The following is an 18,971-nucleotide window of genomic DNA, read 5'->3' as shown; positions in this document are numbered from 1 at the left end:
TGGTTAAAATATTTTAAGTTTGTCATGGAATGGTTGTTAGTATTTACACTTAATTGCAATGACAATGTAAAAACATTTGAGTTAATTTCTTGTTATGTGTCTAAATTGCTTCTACTGGGTCTGAATTTTATCTGATTTCAGAGAGCTATTTCCAAACTATGTAACTCTTGCCTTTGAACGAATAAGGGGTACTGTTATGAACACAATTAAGACCCAGTTAATAATCAACTTCTGAACAAAAGTGAAGCTCTGTTCAGTTGGTAAAAATCATCAGATAATTTAGATCATTGGAGGTCACCTGGTCTAAGATCTCACTTCCACTCAAAACAGGGATGACTTTTGAAGATGGATTGAATAATGACGGCAGTGTCTCTGGGATTGTAAATTTGAGCCTGAACTGGGTGACTTGGATGTCAAGAGTCTCCTGGTGTTTTCTAAACCAGTCAATATTATTTTTAATAGTGTCTTCGAAGTAAATCAACCACCTATGATACTGCCATCTAAGCTCCCGGATTGCTGTCTCCTGTTTGCATACAAAGATTTTGTGTAAAAAGATGAGGCCCCTGATAAAAAGACTAATAATTTACTTATTTGGTAATGGCCTTATCCACTTATAGGCAAGATTTAATATAAGCACAAACATATTACTGCATTACTCTTGCTTTAAAATGCTAAACTGATCTGAGTATTTTACATTCCTCTTCTTCTCTTCACAGTGCCAGGATTTCCCTACCCTGCTGCCACTGCGGCTGCTGCGTACAGAGGTGCCCATCTAAGAGGCCGAGGTCGCACAGTGTACAACACATTTCGTGCAGCAGCTCCCCCCCCTCCAATTCCAGCCTACGGCGGGTAAGATCAGCCTCTCTTACCTATTAGCATGAATCTCCAAAGGCTACAAGCGATTTGTAACCGTGGTGCATGCTGATCATGCCTCACCGCAGAAACCACCGCAGCATGCAACCGATCCCAGGGCTGGAAGTGGTGCACCTTGCACGGAGTATTGAAAAATGACTGTAATTTGTGCTGCCATGGTTGGTGGCCTTAAGCATTTCAGATGTCACATATTGTTATGTAAATGCGCTTAGAAACTGAATGCTTTGGAACAGAGAAATTGTTTCAGCTGAAGATATATTTTTGATTGCAAACATCTGGTTATTAAGGAGGTTGGATCAAGTTAACTTCTTTTTCTTTGAATCATCCACTGAAAGTTGTCTCTGGACCTGAAGGCTTAGTGGTGTAATATTTTTTCTATTTTCTTGCAGTCTCTTTAGCTTTTCTAGCTGACATCTTTACCACGATAGAATTCTGGAGTGATTTTCTCAGGGCCATGTGTTTTTCAGTACATTTGCTTGAATAATACCTTAAGATTTCACTGTCAGTGACCTACGTTTACTAAAACCAAGTAGTAAACTAAGGAACAAAGAAGATAAATTCATAGTAGTAATTTATCTTCTGTTATATCAGAAGATCTCTTTTTTTAGGTATATTTTTGAGGGAAAGAAGGAAGAAACAGTTCTGTAGCTCTGTAAATGCTGGCACAGAAAGGTTTTGTATACTGCATGTGATATTTAAAAGCCCTAATATTGTCAAAAGATTTTCAGCTGTTAAGAAATGGGGAAGTTTGGAAAATCAGAAACCATAGCAGATCCTAGGCCAGGAGAGCGTATTGACATAAAAATTTGAAGTAGATATGCCACTACCTCTCTGTAGAGCAACCAGATCTTTCTGAGAAAGGGTCAAGAAGGGTTACAAAGTCTCCGAATGAAAGTGATCTCTTTCTCTCTCTCTCTCTCTCTCTCCCCTCACTAAAGTCCTGCTCAGCTGCTCATCTGGCTCACTGTGGATGTTCTCTTGTAAGGGAACTTGCAGCACAAGATTGTGCCACGACACTGTCCTCCTCCTCCGTTATGGTAGAAGATGTGTTCCCTTCACTAGTTCCCTCATTTTCTCCTGAAGCCTGCGTTCTGTTAAGCCAAAAAGCATGTCTTTTTCTAAACAAGTTTGATCATCTAGTCAGTCAGCAATTGAACTAAATTTTGGGGGTTATTTAGGAAAGGAACTCTGACCATTCCTTCAGATTGGGCAGTTATCACCTTAGAGAAGTAAGATGTTCTGACAATGAATATAAAAATGATGCCACAGAATCAGGTTATACTGTCAAACTGTATTTGTTTTTCAAAGCGTTTTGTGTCATTTAATAAGCAAAATAATATTACTTTAATAAACAAAACAATATTACCACTACTAGAGGAATACACCACTATTTTTGAAGATGGCCTGAGATGCCTTTGGACCAGGATAGTGTCCCACCGAAGTTATCCTACTGTTGCCCAGACAATCCTTTAGAGTGAGTCCATGCATTTGTGCATGGCTGTGATGGGAACCAGTTTAGAATGTCCTGCAGGAGCCAATTTCAATCTGAATGTCTCAGCTACAAAATGGATATTGACTAACAAAAGTGGACTCTTTCCATCTCAACTTAGTTTAAAAAGAAAGTCTTAAATTTGAGCACAGTGTACAATAAGTAGCAAGATAATGACATGGGTTATTACTAGTTTCATGATGTTACTAACATAATACCTTAGTTTAATACAAAGTCATAAAATAATACAAGAATATATATACCAGCTGTGCAGGATACAGTCTTGTAATTGGACAATACTTTTTTTGTTAATATTTGCAAATTGAGTAAGTATTTTCAGACCATTAAGTAACTTAAATTTGCTTTAATTTAAGGGCCCACATGTGGATGCTCTCTGTGTGTATGTATGTGTTATATATGCTTTTATTGTTTAGTCAGTACAGTGACTCAGCAGGAAGAATTAAATTTCCATGTATAATACATATATATTTCCATGCAATGGTACTGCTTGCTTGCAGCATCTTTAGGTAGTAAGTTAGATACATAAGGGTTGTGAACTCCTGTTGTAAGTTAATACAGGCGTTTTGCACTGCAGTCAGGGTCAGCAGCATTTCAGAACTGGGTTCAAAGAGGTCAGCTCAGCACTCTTGTGTTCTTCTGCAGCTGGTTGGACAGAGCTCACCTAGTGCCCTAATGACCTGTCCTTACAGCTGACTTCTGAGGGAGCCGTGTATTGCGTTGCTAAGAAGTCACATCTTCTCATTGTTCTGATGACATCCAGCTGTCTGAGGTGAACTCTTCGTAATCTAGGGCTCACCTTGCCAGTCAGTATGTTTGCTAACAAAGTGTGATGCTGCAGAAGTTTTAAGTTAGTAAGCTTTGTCTTAATTTAGGTAGGTCTTAGTTCAGGTATTGGTCAGGTTTTATTTTCTCCATCTACCTATGCTTTATGATAAGACACCGCTTTCCAAAGCACAAAACAAATTTCCAACTTTTGTAATTCTTGTATCAGTGCAGAGATAATACATAACTCAATTTCAGTGATTAATAAAGCATTATTCTGAAATGGTTTCTTTGGCCTAGTGGGCTAGATCTTGTGCTAGTAACTTCACTGATACAACAGTACAAATTGGAATTTGCAATGCTTTGTTCTCTGCTCAACCATTATGTACTCTGCCCTATCGAAGCAAAGTAGAATTTTCATCAGAAAAAATCCTTAATCAATGAAAAGAAATTATAAGAGTGGTTTTCAGTCACAATGGAAGTAGGAGTCAAGAAAAATTACAGAGATAATAAAGCGATCACAGAACTAACTTACAGAAGGAAGCAAACAATTTGCAATATCATTTGTTGTAAGAGAAATGGAAAAAGCTTTGAATGCTATTTTTCAATTCATTTATTAGCAATTTCTCATTTTTTCACTCAAGGAAGGCGCCCACCCTTAGAGCCAAGCAAATAGTTTCATACTGAAATATTTTCAATCATCAAAAAAACCCCTAACATTTATTTTGTATAATAACAGATATAATTGTAATTATAAATTGACATCAGTGTTTAGTTATATATAACATTTCTTTAAAAAAAACAACCACTTCTAAGTGTAAAATGTAAAACTGACGTTTGAAATGACCTTTTAAATTTTCTGTTATTTCTTTAACCTTAGAAAGCTTATAACTGAAATAAAGTACAATACTTGATCTGAAATAATCTACACACTTACTTGTTTATATTACAAAGTTTTGAAACTGAAACTGAATAATTTTGCTTTTCAATTTGGAAATCAACTGTAAGAAGGTGGATCTTAGCTTAGTCTGGCATGCTGCTTACTTGTGTACTCAGCAGCACTGTCTCAGGATTCCCTGCTCTCTATCAGAAGCATTATTTCTGTTCGTTCTCCCTTGACTCTGTAGTTGTTCTTGTTCACTGGTGTCTGGTTTGATACTGACTGACTTTTTCTTAGAAACAGTTTATCGACAAAGTTAAGCAATGCCAATGCATCACAGGCTGTGAGAAAATCTGGATGATCTTGTGGTCATTAGGCAAAACAAGTTAGTGTGATTCATATGGAAAGCTCTCTCCTACTGAAACAGCAAATATGGCACACTTTGCTAGGTCTGAGGAAAATTGTTAATTCTGGCCATATTTAAGGCCATTATTTTCTTATAAATCAAACAACAGCACATGTGCTTTAGAATGTGTCATTTAAAAATCAAATCAGTGTCCATGAGATATGTAGCACTACATAAATAGTTAATGGATCCTTTACTTACAAATGAGATGTTTCACTAATTTCTTGAGATAGCGTCTTGTTAATCAGCTCATGGAAAATACTTAATTTTTAGCATCTGTGGCATCATTTCTAATGCCTTGAAATACTACAATATGCAGCTTACTCATAACTTTGTATGTATAATTCATTTGTGTACCATAAAAACCTACTGAAACTGAAATGAGGGAGTAAAGTTTCATTTGTGTGAGAAAACTGAACGCTGAAATTTAGAGTTTGGAGCTCTTTATTGCATGGAGAGCATAGCTTCAAACACTGTGCTGCAGGAGGAAGAGAAGCAAGAGATGGTTGTGTTTTGTGTGGCATGAGAAGTGCATGGAGATCAGAGTCTGTCAGTATGGGAGGCTGTAGCTGTGGAGCAATGAGCTATTGCCTGCTTATCTCAGGGGGCTCCCTGGGAGCTTTACAGCCAGATTGGCCACTTGGTTGAGGAGCAGTGCAGTTACCATTTTAAGCTGAATAAATTCCTTTCGTATCTTCTTTCTTGGGACAGCTTCCATGTGGGATCTGAACTTACTGCTTCTTTGACCTTTCTTGCAGGCTTCTCTCTGGGTACTAGGTAGTGTTTTGTACAAAATAATTTTTATATGAAAAAAAAGGACATCAATGTATAAAAACAATGTAGTTTTGACTTGTCCTGTGTCTTTCTGGGATTATCTATTTTACTGACAAAGTGCCTTCTTTGGTAGTACGTAATCGTGTAAGAAATGTCCTAATAAAGTAGAAGTTGCTAGTAAAGGTACTCCTATGACAGATTTTGGATGCAGTTGGTGGTACTTAAATTGCTAAAAAAAAAGGAGAAAGAAGCAGGTTTTGTTCTCTTTGTCAAACTTGCAGGTGATCTGATTTTGATGCTTGTAGTTGCTTTTGAACTCTGCAGCAGCTGGGAGCTCAGCATTCTTGAAAATCATTCACTAAACAGTTAATCATGAGTATCATGCTCCATCTTTATATTGCTGTCATGGAAAGCCAGTGTCACTGTGTGTCTGGTAGAAGATAGTAGTAAAAGATAGCAGTATTGATAAAACTAATGAGAAGCCCTTCTATTCCAGCATCATTTGCCTCAAGTTCTCCACAAGTTTAGTGTGTGATGACTTTGTCTTCACGATTCCCCTCTGCTCCTGCCAGTTCTGATGAAGCTAACAGAGAATTAACTTTCAGTCTGTACCTCTGCTTCTAGTTTCTTTCCTGGGAAAACAGGAAATAGCAATATGCTTTTTTCTCTTTTAAAGAAGAATATATATTAAAAAAAACCCAAACCAACCCTAAATAAAATTGTGAAGTTTGAAAGGGTGGAGGAGAAATAACAGAGACTATTCAGAAACTGTTCCCCTTTGTTAAAACAATCATTTAATTGCTGTTGAAGTGATATGTTCTAACTGAATCAAAATGAAAAAGGTTTTGTCTTCCACCACCTTATTCTGAATTTAAGAAAGAAGGATAATTAACATAAGCTACTATGGTGGTTATGGTTTTTTCCCCAATACGTTTCTTTGGACTCACAGAAACTTCCTCTTATTTTGGACTCTGTGCTTTGTATATATGTCTTCCAGCCTTTTTCTCTGCAGCAATGCCCTCAATTAATTTTCCAAAGCAGATAATATAACTTATTCATGGCAGAAAATGTTGAAACTGGAAAGACAGGAACCTGGAATTGGTGAACATTCTAAAAAGTTGAAACAGCCTCTTACAAGAGTTTGTGTTCTATATTTACAACAGTGAAAGTTGTTTTATTAGCATATTGAAAGATGTGACTTCGATTCTCAGTCTTTCATTTATTTTGAATAAGGTTGTAGTTGTATCTCTTCTATTAGTTGTTTCAGAAATGTTTCATACAAAAGGTGATTTCTGAGAACAAAACCTGGAAAATATGTGTAGGACAGTGAAGACAACCCTACCAGCAATCAGAAAACAGAGAACTTCTGTTCCTCGTGTGTTTTCTCTTAGTTGTGATGGAGAGGGAATAGCAAAGTATAACCTTGATTCCTGTTGCAGTGAATGAAATCATAATTGCAATGCCTGTTTGTTACACTGAATCAATCACTCCATGCACTTAATCTGCCTTAGGCCATATATACTCAGCTGCTATGAAGTTACTGAACTAAGGTTTGTGCAGTCAAGAACTGTCTTCGTATGTCATTAATAGATTATTCAACCCAATCCTTTTGAAAGATGAGGATAGAAAAATTATAATGAAGACAGACGTAGTCCTCCCAGATTATTATAAAGGTGGAATCTAAACTAGTGAAGTTTGTCGCAATACAGTTAGAAATTATCACAAGACAGAGAGACTAAAATAAAGCAGCTAAAACCATGCAAAGCAGATGTATAATAGTTGGTGAGAAACAGTTTCGTATTTATGGAATAATAATTTTAGGAAATGTTTGCTGCGTATGTTGTTGCTTAGATGCACTTTTTCTTATTAAATCAAGATTTCTCTTTTCTCTGAGTTTTCCTTACCACAAGGAAACCATAAAATACTATTGAATATATCCTCCTAAATTTGTTGTTCTCATTTTAATGCCTCCAGGTAGCGCATTAACATATCATCCATTCCTGGGTGAAGTAATTCAGATTTCAGTAATATGACTTTTTTCAGACCCTGTGTTTGTTTACAAGGAACTCAAGACTTACCTGTCTGCCAAGACACTTTTTTAATATAAACTATGAAAGGAGCTCTGGTGAGATGGGTCCCTGTGTGATACATTCAGTCTCTTCCCATGCTTGAGACTTATTGTCTGTTTTCCGTCACCAGCTTCAGAGAGAGAAAAGGGGATGATAAGCCAAGCAAATTACCCTTTGGAAAATTATATTGAAGGAAGAAGCACAGGAGCAATACATAGCTCTTGGTGATTTGCAATTTGTCTTTCTGATGAAGGGTGCTGTTAGAAAATACATTTGACTCCACCGGTAAAAGTCAGTCCCAGAAGTCAACAAATGACAAAGGACAGTGATAGAGAAAATATTCTCTGAAAAATCTACTTCAAAACATCAAACTTCAAAAGAAGCAGAAGGTTTTATGTTTAACATCACTATACTACAGGACCATATGGAGAAAATAAGATAAAATCAGCTGATATCTTTTCATAGTGCATTTCCTGCTTGGGAGTGTTACACTCATTTGCCTGATTCTGTCACTTCGTCTTAATACTAACCATGTCTAATGGTGGAGTCCTGCATTCATGTCTCATTTTAGTTTTGGGTACTTCCTTCAGTACAATATTTATCAAGCAGCTCCTTATGCAGAATTCAGTCTGTACATGACTGAGTGTTATACGTGAAAGGAAAGCCTATGTGAATAAAGTAACCTAACCAAGATTACAACCAGCTGCACTTTGGAATTCAGACTGTATCAGACCCTGTTCATCTTACATCATCTTCACTGTATATGCAGAGATCACCAAGAGGAGGAAGAAAAAAGGTCCCTTTTATGACATGTTTTCTCTCAATTGCTTTATTTTTTGACTAGCAGTGTTTAGTAAGAATTGAAAGGAGTATGTTTTAATGTACTGTGGTGGGTTGACTTTGGCTGGCTGCCAGACCCTCACCCAGCTGCTCTCTCATTCCTTTACGCAAGAGTATAGAGAGAGAAAGTAAGATGGAAAAGTTCTTGGGTTGACATAAAGACAGGGAGATTGCTTACCGATTACCATCATGAGAAAAACAGGCTTGACTTGAAAATTCATCTAATATATTGCTTATTAAAATGCAGTTGAATGGTTAGAAACAAAGACAGAACTTGAAACAACTTCTCTTCCTCCCCTTCTTCCCAGGCTCAACTTTACTCCTTCATCCCCAATTCCTCCACTTCTTCCCAGCATGAGTGGTGCAGGGATATGAGAATATGGGGGTTGTGGTTGTGGGGCCTCCATCTTCAGTAAACTTTGTATCATTTTGTATATGATCTCATAAAAATCCTTCCATGTTGTTCACAGCTGTGTACTTCTACCTCACAGTCATATGTAATGTTTTATTTCTTACATGCAAACGGCTATGAGAAAAAACATGTAATTTTTTATAAGTAATCAGAATATCAAAACAAAAATAAAGGTACACTGAAATGTAAATAACAAGCTTTCCAGTGTAGAGTAAGTTCAGCATATTCTTCTCTGCAGGCATAATAAATGGAAAAAATACATGAGTAAAGGTCTGACCTTACTGAAGCAAATGTCAGGCGCTGTGATTTAAGTGGAACCGAGTTTTCACACATTACTATTCCACAGCAAACTTTATCATCAGTGTGTTTTTATCGATGTGGTTTATGTGCATGTATGCATATTTATGATTTTCTCAAGTGATTCTGACTTAGACACACACCAGCTCAGCCTTGTGGGTTTTGGTCATTGACCTCAATAGATCAGCAGTTACATTTCTGACATGAAAATTCTTGTTGGAATTGCAAAACAGCTTAGGCTAGAACCATGATAATAACTATTATTCCCAGATAAGTAGTATTCCCAAATTGGAAATACAGTTGCAAAAAGCCTATTGTGTGCTCTCATATTTAGCTCTCAAAACACCTTGGGTTGATTCTGATATTGGAAATAACCCTTTTAAGTTGCAGGACTTCCAAATGAATGTAAAATTGCAGGACCTATGTAGTGTGTGTAACTGGTAGGCCACTGTTGTTTAGTTCCAGTTTTATTTAGTGTAATCATTTAAAGCATCTTTGTCATACTATGTCATTTATCCTGAAGGGTTTAGAATCTAAAATTTGAACTATTTACAGTGACGATTTGTCGTAGCTGAAATGGAGCAATCTCTGGGCAAACTGTTAACAGCAGTGTAACAATACTCCATTTTTTCAGAGAAGTAGTAATGTATCCAACGAAACTGCAGGGGAGCTCAGAACCACAGACATCTTTGCCAAAGTTGTAAAATGATAGTGAGGAAGGATAATACTTTTTTTTTTTTTTAATAAAAATAACACCATGGCATTCTTAACAGACTGTTGTCACTATCAGCAATGTATAGCAAGCCAACAATGCAGTACTTATGAATACTCTTATCTGTGTGTTTATCAAGGTATTGAGATTTGACCCAAAGGGTAGAATACCACCAGTGTAATTATTTTACGTAGTCCTCTCACCATGTAAACATATGCTTCGTTTTATTTTCCATCTAAGTAATGACAGCTACCACTTTGTTTCAGAGGGTTGATGCAATTGCAGGACAAGAAAGTAGTAGTTTAAGAGAGAGCATTTTATTAATATATGAAAACTGATTATAGGTTTGGCCCACTGATTTTTTTCTTAAAAAAAATGCTGCCAATACATGGTTGCTTATAAACAAAAGAAGAAAGAAAACCCCAACCAAAACCTTATCAAAAGGATTTTCCAATCCTGCCATATTTTGCCTCTCTTTGACTAAGCATTTGGCATACTTCATAAGCTGTTGTTTTCAGGACAGTTTCACCTCTGCTAATTACTACCAACCTCCTTAACCAATGTGAAGAGTGCCTTCCTACCCCCCTCCCTCTCTCTGGTCTTGTGACAAGACTAACCTCAGCTGTGCAGGGGTTGGTGGCATTTGCATGTGGAAATGCACTAATATGGATGTTTTTCTTTGTGTGTGCATCCTTGCAGTGTTGTATACCAGGATGGATTTTATGGTGCAGACATTTATGTAAGTATTCATTGATGTGCATGCTGTCCTTGTACATTACCAGAGTCATTCTTTTTACAAGTTTGCTGCCTAGCTTGACTCTGTTTTGTCTATTTACCATCCCTTGCCTGTCAGAAAGAATTGAGAAGAATATCTCTCACATTGGAAGACCTTTCTGTTCATTACATCTATCATTGTTCAGTGGAGCTGAATTAACTCTTCAATCAAATGCTGAATGAATGCAAAAAGATGTGAAAAATGTGTGTGCGTGTGTGTGTGTGTGTGTGTGTGTGTGGAGGGGCATCTCCCTTCAAAACTGAAGTTCAAAGAAAAAATAAAAATGAAGCAGAAAACTTCTTCTGCAAATTCCCAAAAGCTGTTTTTTAAAAAAATCAAGGCAAGCTGAATATCATTAATATGTGAAGTATGAAAATACTTTCTGGAGAGACAGATTTCCCAAATCCAGGCAACATTTGGTATATGTAAGTGCCTTGGTTATAGTAGAGCTTAATTATATAGTGAGTATAAGGTATGACTATGTATTGTCTGTACTCTGAGTAGACTTCCATCTGCTCTTCTAAAATCCACCCATTTCAATTTAAATGGAATGGATAGAGAAGGCTTAACATGGAAGAAGTAGCAATATCTGTTAGTAAGGACTTATAGCCCTGGATCTATCATTACCTACTTGACCTTCTGTGTCACCAATTTCCTTTTAAATAATATTTTTTAAAGTTTCTTACCATATTGATTTTTTCACCTTGCATGGATACAAGGAGGCTACTTGTGTCTGAGTATGCAAGAGGTTTCAGGTGGTTGAGGCTGAATTTTTCTCCTCTAAAATCTTTAATTCTTATACCCAATGTTCACAGACTTTTTTTTTTAATATGTGGATGTAAAATACGTTACCAATACCCTGGTAATCTTTCACATTTATTATCATTTTGATAAAGCAATGTGATCCTAAGTTACAGATACCACCTTTATTTCACCAGACAACTTTCTCTAGCCTACTTGTGCTTCTGTTGTACTGTCTCTGTTGAGATAAAGAGATGGATTAGTTGAAATTGGTACGAATATTACAAATTTAATAGGTAGTGCTAGAAAATATTCCATTCTATTAATTATCTGCAATCTTTTAGAACAATTTCCAAGAGAATAGATTTTTTTTATAAGTTTTAGATAAAAAAGGAAAACTATTTGAGTTTATGGATGAAGTAGGTTTTGGTTTTCTGATAGAGTATAATGAGTCTGATACTTAATTGAAATTACATCTGTGTAGTTTAAAATGATATTTAAAATAAATTAGCATGAGTTGGAGTTCTCTCTGTATGTATTAGTGATGTTATCAGTAACATATTGTTTACAACACAGGAGAATCGCCCATTTGCCAAAGGCTTACTCAAGTGTAGTATGCTGCCTTAATCTCACCTAAACACATTGCTGCTGAATTTTTGAGCTGTATAGGATACATGGTACAGTGTGGGATTTCTTCAAGTGTGGTTTCCAATTTTCATATTTCTTCAAACTGTCAAGAGAATGTGACATCAATTTTGCTCCATTTACCAACCCGAAAATCTGAAATGCAACAAGACATCTTTCTCAGGATTGCTTAATGTGATAGTATAGGTGAGAACTAAATGTTCAAGTAACAGTTCATAGTTTTGGAACTCACTGCTGCTGAAAAACAGGAATTATCTCTTTTGATGAATGCAAATATTATTTTTAGGTGTCCTCACACCATCTCACAGACTTTAACATTTGTTTCCAAATGGAAACCGATTTCAATGGGGAAGATACCAAGGAAATTATTTATTTCTAGTATAGCCTCAGTTTTGTTGTCTGGAATAGCCATATGCATTAAGAAATGGAACAACTATATTGGTGCATTGGTTTTCACTCAGTTGCAGCCTTGTATTTCTGATTGCATTTCTTAGTTCTCTTAATGCAGCAGAATGTTTACCTCTACAGCAGTTGATGGAATTAAGACACTCTTCTGTAAATCTGCTTAATTTTTTAATAATGTACAAAGCTTCTTATTTTAGAATTAATTTTTCTTCACATTTGTTCTTTCTTGCATGTAAAATATTTTGCAGGGGAGGGAGAGAGAGATGGAGACAAAACTAGCATAAGTCAAAAGGAACCTTGCAATTCACAGTGTATTAGTTCTTAGTGTATTAGTTTGCAGTGGACCAAGTTATTTATTTATTAAATCCCAATTGATTATGACATAGATCTACTCAACTTTCAAGTTTAAGTGCAGATATGAAGCTTTGTGAAAGAACAAATGCTTTGTGGAAAAAAAAAAGGGAGAAAACATCCAAACATATAGATTGCAATAGATTGGAGAGAAAGAAACCTTAAATATAGCACAGAAAGCAAATCAAAAGGAACACAGACCTTAAAGGCCAAACCTAAAATCTACATTAAAAGTATATCAAAGTGGGTTTCATCTAATATAGTTACACAGATTAGCAACAGTAATATGGACCATACTAAGCTTTTCATAAGCTATCAATATAGACTTTGATGGCTAGATTTTTTGGAAAGGAAGGAATGAAGACACAGAAAGATACCAGTTTCGTAAAAACTGCAGGGTGAACCAAGAACTGCAAATATCCAGAGCTGTTTAATACTAACCAGAGGAAAAGAAGAGAATAGGAGTATAGAAATAGGTGGAAAGTACAGTCTAAAATGAAAAATCAACAGCCATGATTCTAGATGTAATATAATATATTCTATATTTCATATAGTTCTATATGAAATGTAATATTGCCTCTGAAATAGCTGAGCTATTGAATTCCTTTTTAAATGTGTCTTTGAGCAGGAAAAATAAAGGAGATGATTAGGAAGTAAGGAAGACCTTTTAAAATTAAGTATTGATTCACTAAGAGAAAAAGTCATTAAAAGAGAATTAAGGTTGCCTGCCAGCAAATATAGAACTTCCTAGATGAAGATTGACACTTGTGAAAATAAGAAAATACACTTCATAAAATGAAACAAAAATAGTAACGGACGCAGAAATATGCAGTTAGAATAATAGCTCTACACTATTTTTTTGCTTTGTCTTAAATCTGCTGTTTTTTTTTTACCATTGTCATAAAGAATGTTTTCAGAATGTGTCATTCTTCAATCCAAACCTAAAATGTAAGAAGGCTAAGAAATATGTGAAACTTCCACACTCAGTCATCACCAGCCTCAGAAGTCCCTTGGTAATATGGTTTGACCATGTACATTAGTCAGTCTTATCGTTCATGGCAAGATTTTCTAGGCTGTTCCCAGGATTCTGAACCTGTCGTACTGCAGCTGGTGAAGGTCCACAATGGCATACAAGGACATAGGTTTGAGATTTTTTCTGAGCTGCTGATCACCAATAAGGCATACTCTGTGATCAGGGATATGGAACAATTATCAATAGTTACTGCCAGGTCCTTTGGCTCACAGGTAGACTGATATGGAGGGCAGAGCATGTATTCATTCCCCAAGGAGAAAGCAGCGTTCCCTTGACACTAGGTAAAAGTCCATCGATGTGATCAGATACCCTGAAAGGTGCCGTTCTGGTGTGTAAATCAAGGTTATGCAGTTAGCACTGAAATCTTTATTTTAAGAACCAAAGATATTTGTGATTTGTGAGTGGAAGTATTTGCTATTTCCTGTTACTCACAGAAACAGAACAAGAAGTGGAGAAATAACTTTTCCAAGGCAAGGAGCAGTGGATTGTTCTTCCTTGTGCTCTGTGTGCTGGAACACTCCATGACACCTTTATAAAAGTTTTGAGATCTAGTGATGAATGTAGTTTCATCTCTTTGATCTTTATTTGCGATATAAACGCTACATTCAAAAAAATGCTTGATCACTCCTGGTGATTGTATTTGGTTGGAATTAATACAGGTGGTGTCAGTTTGGATATATTACCAAGAGCTTCTCTGAGGCAACAGATACTCTGGGAGCACACTAGAAATAACATGAACCTTTCACATAAACCTGTTCCAGAAGTTGAGCCGCCACAAACAGGTGATGGATATTTTCTTTTTAATTCTTCCAGTCAAAGTTTTACTCCATGAGCAGAACAAATACTGTTTAAACCTCAATATTATATGAGTAGAGGAAGAGGAAATGACTACTTCTACTTTCTATAGTTTGCAGGGTGGTATATTAGTCATGGCATTTCTTTAATCCCGTTTCTCTAATTTTAGCTAATAAGGCAGGTGTAATTCTCAATACTAGAGAAGGTTTTGAACCTTGATTAATTTATGTTCACAAAATACTTTAATATCCATGAGGCAAAGGAGGTATAGGAAGTAAAAACTGAGGAAAAGTAATTATCAGTGTTTACAGAGAATATTAAATATGTTACTAATAGGAAAAGCTAAGAAAAAAAATACCCATTTTAGTCATTTGGTTTATCTGTATCTACAATAAACACTATCGGTACATCCAAGATCAAGCGAAAAAGCAATTTAGGTACTTTAGGAGGAGTTGCATACACATAAACATGGTTTTATAATTTACAGATATGCATTTGTATAACTCATTTCTGTGGAAATTAATCTTATTACAGATATACACATTTTATTTAAAAATTTGGATGCATTTGATTTTCCGTTCATTTCCATTTTATCATATCTTATAAAAATATTCTATCATTTATTTCTAAAATTGATTAAGATTTCTCAGTAACAATTGGCTGTGGATCATCCATGGATCCCACCGTGCTTTTTCAATTTGCCTGAGCCTCAGATTTGTGTAAAATATTGAAAGGAGAATTGGGGAATTTGTCTGAATTCCTTCCTTACGTGTTTCTTTCCATTGTTCTTTCCATCCCACTTTCCTTACTCATTCAAATCATTACATTTCTGTTTCTTTGTAGAGCAGTATTGCAAGAGCCTGTGTATTGCAATAAGTAACCACAGGTATGACGTGATGACTGATGATCCTGAATGCAGGTTCTTGTAAAATCATACTAATAACTAATTGTTATGTGAGAAAATGGTATCTGTGTGTATAAATGATAAGAATAGGCTACCAGTTGCATTTTATTTTCTAGATTGTATCACAAAATCACAGATAGTCTTCATATCCCATGAAATACAACAGTTACTGTTGTGAGTGTCCTGTTCAGTATTTTATACCAGTGAGATATATTTCTATATGCGAGTATATCGACTATACTTAATTTTTTAACACAACTTGAATTGCTGGAACATTGTGTTATCATTCTTTTGGAAGCAGCAAATATGGGAGCACAGATAAGGCAGTAAGCATTTTTTAATTATTTTAGTTGAATTTATTATTTCATCTGAATTTTCAAAGTAATAATTTAAAGCAGAACAGTCAGATACTTTCTGTTTGAATGTACTTACTGAGACGGGGGGGGGAAAGCAGCGTTCCTAAAACATTTCTGAACACTTATTATTATGTAATTATTACATAATTTTGTTCTAAATATTTTTTTTGCATTATAGTCTAAGGCATGAAGATAAATATTTAATACACTACTCAAGAGATGTATATGTAATGAATATTACTAGTGTATTTTTCATCTAAGACATCAGCCAAGTTCAAGATAAGAGAAAAATTGTAAAGTAGAACTAGTCACAGAAGTTTGGAGTTCAGGAGTTTGAATCATTCCCACCCTGATTCCCAATACAAAGTGTATTTTCAAGTATTTTGTTATTGTTATGCTAAATCATCTAAAGTAATTGAAGTAAAACAGTAATAAAACTTAGTATCACACCAAAACTGCAAAATACAAGCTGTATAGATATAATTTGCTTAATAATGATTTATATTTTATTACATAATAGCTTACATTAAAAATTAAGAATCATGACATGGGCTGGTAGGGAGTTATGATTTTCCTGATAACCAAATGCATCCTGCATTTTAGACCTTCACAGAACTCAGGCAAATTCAATAACCTCGTTCTCTATTTATTTTTATTGCTTTAGACTCTGTCTTTCCAGGACTTTCTCAAATTTCATACTGATTGTTGAATCCAGAGTATCTCAGTAAAGTTCAGAGTTGAGCTTCATTGTTCAGCAGCAATTCTTTGATGAAAGCAAATCAAAATGAAAGTGTAAAAGGAATGTAACTCTTATATTTAGGGAGCAAGAAAAGGTCTGACTTTACAGACTAGCCAATTTTTAGTAGTGGTTAAATAAAGAAAAACAATCCTCACAGCACCTGCAGATTTGAGACCAGCCAGTATGTGCATGGTCTATCTCATTTTTGCCTGATCAAGACCATCAAAACATTGATACTTCTCGTGGTGGATAGTTGGATTGAAATGAAGCAGCTTTCACATTTAAATCAGTATTTTAGAAATGGACTTCAGGACGAGCCAGGGAGTCATACATGTGGCAAACAGAATCGTGTCATGCTGCAGAATGACTTGCAGCCTGCCACACATTTTCAGGACTGGATCATGAAAACAAGTTCAACATCCTCTTTATACTCTTACCATTTGTACTCCCTCACATCAGCACTTAGGAGGAAAGAAAAAAAAAAGGAAAGAATTAAAAGAGATGCTATATTTAGCACTCAAAAAATGTGAAGGGCATAACAGATAAAAGTGCATAATCTCTCACCTTTCTTCTAGTAGCAGAAGCCAGACCAAGTGTGCAGCTTGCATTATCACCTCTCAGCCTCACTGTTTACTGACTGCTTGCACTTGGTGACATTATTTGACATCCAATTGCCTATATGCACATACCTGCAAGTAATAGGTGCCTACTACACCTTGTTGACAGTAACAGCCTCCCTCTGGTTTATAAGAAACCAAATGATCTGCAATGAGAAGAGATTTCATCTCAGTGCTGCTGTGCTCACAGCTCCTGCCTCTGCCAGGGTGTGTAGCACACAGTGGCTGCTGGCTGTGAGCAGGGGGATAAATGCCCTGCTCTCTGAGGGGGCACTTGGGAGAGGCAGGAAGGATATTCCTCAAGTGAGCTGACAATTCAAAGCCTGGAGTTTCTAATGAGTTGTCACTCTATGTAAAACTTACATTTATTCTTAGGGTGATATGACGTTATCAGCTGAATGATTGATTTCCTGAACTGAACTGCTCCAAATCTTCAAACCAAAAAAGGTTTACACATGTTAGGGATCAAAGCAATTCCACCAAGCAAAAGTAGTACAAGGGGAAATATCTTGTAAAATAGTTAAAATGTGTTTTCTGAAAAGAGCAAATTTTTTTTTGTAAAATCAAAATAGAAAACCCACAAGAGTTCCTGCAGTAAAAATGTGCTACTGTTACAGTAAAGGTTGACACATCGTAGCCTATTCTTCATGCTTCAGTGTAATACCTGGGGTGAATGCAGCCTTCAAAAAAAAAACCCCCAAAAAAACAAACCAAACCAAATGAAAAAAACTGCACAAAACATCAGTTCATTAATGCAGACACGTTGGCAAAAGAGTGAGTCTTATTCCAAGCTGAGTGATCTTAAACTTTCTCATTCCACTCTTTGTTAAGGTGGGGAAAGGTGAGAACGGAAATACAGAAGTCCCCTGTCCCAGAGGATTATGTGCATTCTAATTGGGACGTAAATTGTGTTTGTGTTATCTGCAGAGACTGGCCTCTGTTTGTTAATTGGCATGCTGTGATCATTTTGAAATGGTTGATATAACGCCGTGGTCCATTGAACAGGAAGCTCTGCTGTTTTCACAGTTTGATAATCAATGCATCACTGCACACAATTCCTTTCAAATGTGTGTTTGTTTGTCCTGTTTGCTTAATTGAACAGCTGCAATTACTGTTACATACAACTGAATGTTAATTCGTGGAAGAAGGGAATTTTGCTTCTTCATTATAATGTTATGTATAAATTAGAAACCTATGTAACATTAAGCGTTAATTGAGTGCACAAATTCATAGGTTTAATCAACCAGACATGATAAGTCCTATTTTGTAAATAAGGAGAATTGATAGCTGAGTTTTTCTTTCAAGTTAGGCATTGCTTTATTAATATGCATACACCTCATTCATCAGAACAATTGCTACTTGAAAACTTGTGGAAGAAAACAGAATGGCCTGGTAAAAAAAATTTAGGTTGATGAATCTAATTCATTGCTTTCTCCTGATATCTGGAACAAAAGTACAAGATTGTGGTGATAAACTTTGCTTAAGGATTCACTGAAATACTGCTTGTGTATTTAACCCCTTAACTGAACTTATAGCATGCCAGTACTCTTCCAGTTGTTGCTAAATTTTGCAAACTGTTCTTGAAGGTGCTGTAGCCATGCAGTTAGAGCGTGAGTTTGTGTTTCAGGGTGGTTATGCTGCCTACCGGTATGCCCAGCCTGCCACTGCCACTGCAGCCGCCTACAGTGACAGGTAAGAGTGCATTTCCTGACCAGAAATATTTGACCAGTGGGAGTTGAAGATTATTCTATAAATTTGCCTTGTTGAAGTCTCATAACTGTCTTGTTGCTCTGCAGATAATTGTGTTATCTACAGCAGGCTGTTTTATTATAATCCATGAATAGCCATAAATGAGAGAGTTTAGGCTTTAATTGAGAATCAGGCATGAGATGTGCACATTCCCAAGCTGTAGATCATCCAGCTAATGTCTGTGACCCTTGTGCAATGTAGATAAAGATATGTACAGTTTCATGATGGTCTGCTACTAAAGATCATTATTCGTCTTAGGAGTGTTATTTCAGTCGATTTAGAACCTGAACCTATTGAGTGCCCTCAGTACTCACTGACACTGTTTT

General features: G+C 36.0%; 1 protein-coding gene across 1 annotated transcript in view; it reads left to right on the top strand.

The window, feature by feature from the left end:
* The window catches only part of RBFOX1 (RNA binding protein, fox-1 homolog (C. elegans) 1), a 226,197-nt gene extending 207,605 nt beyond the window's left edge, over nucleotides 1–18,592 (top strand). The window contains 3 exon segments of the mRNA XM_010187938.1: nucleotides 717–849; nucleotides 15,124–15,166; nucleotides 18,524–18,592. Coding sequence (XP_010186240.1) covers nucleotides 717–849; nucleotides 15,124–15,166; nucleotides 18,524–18,592 — 245 coding nt within the window.
* The last annotated feature ends 379 nt before the right edge of the window (nucleotides 18,593–18,971 follow it).

This window comes from Mesitornis unicolor, unplaced genomic scaffold (genome assembly GCF_000695765.1).
Source record: "Mesitornis unicolor isolate BGI_N332 unplaced genomic scaffold, ASM69576v1 scaffold20917, whole genome shotgun sequence".
In the NCBI taxonomy this organism is placed as follows: domain Eukaryota; kingdom Metazoa; phylum Chordata; class Aves; order Mesitornithiformes; family Mesitornithidae; genus Mesitornis; species Mesitornis unicolor.
Note: the sequence above shows the minus strand (reverse complement) of the source record. Positions and strands in the feature narration are given on the sequence as shown.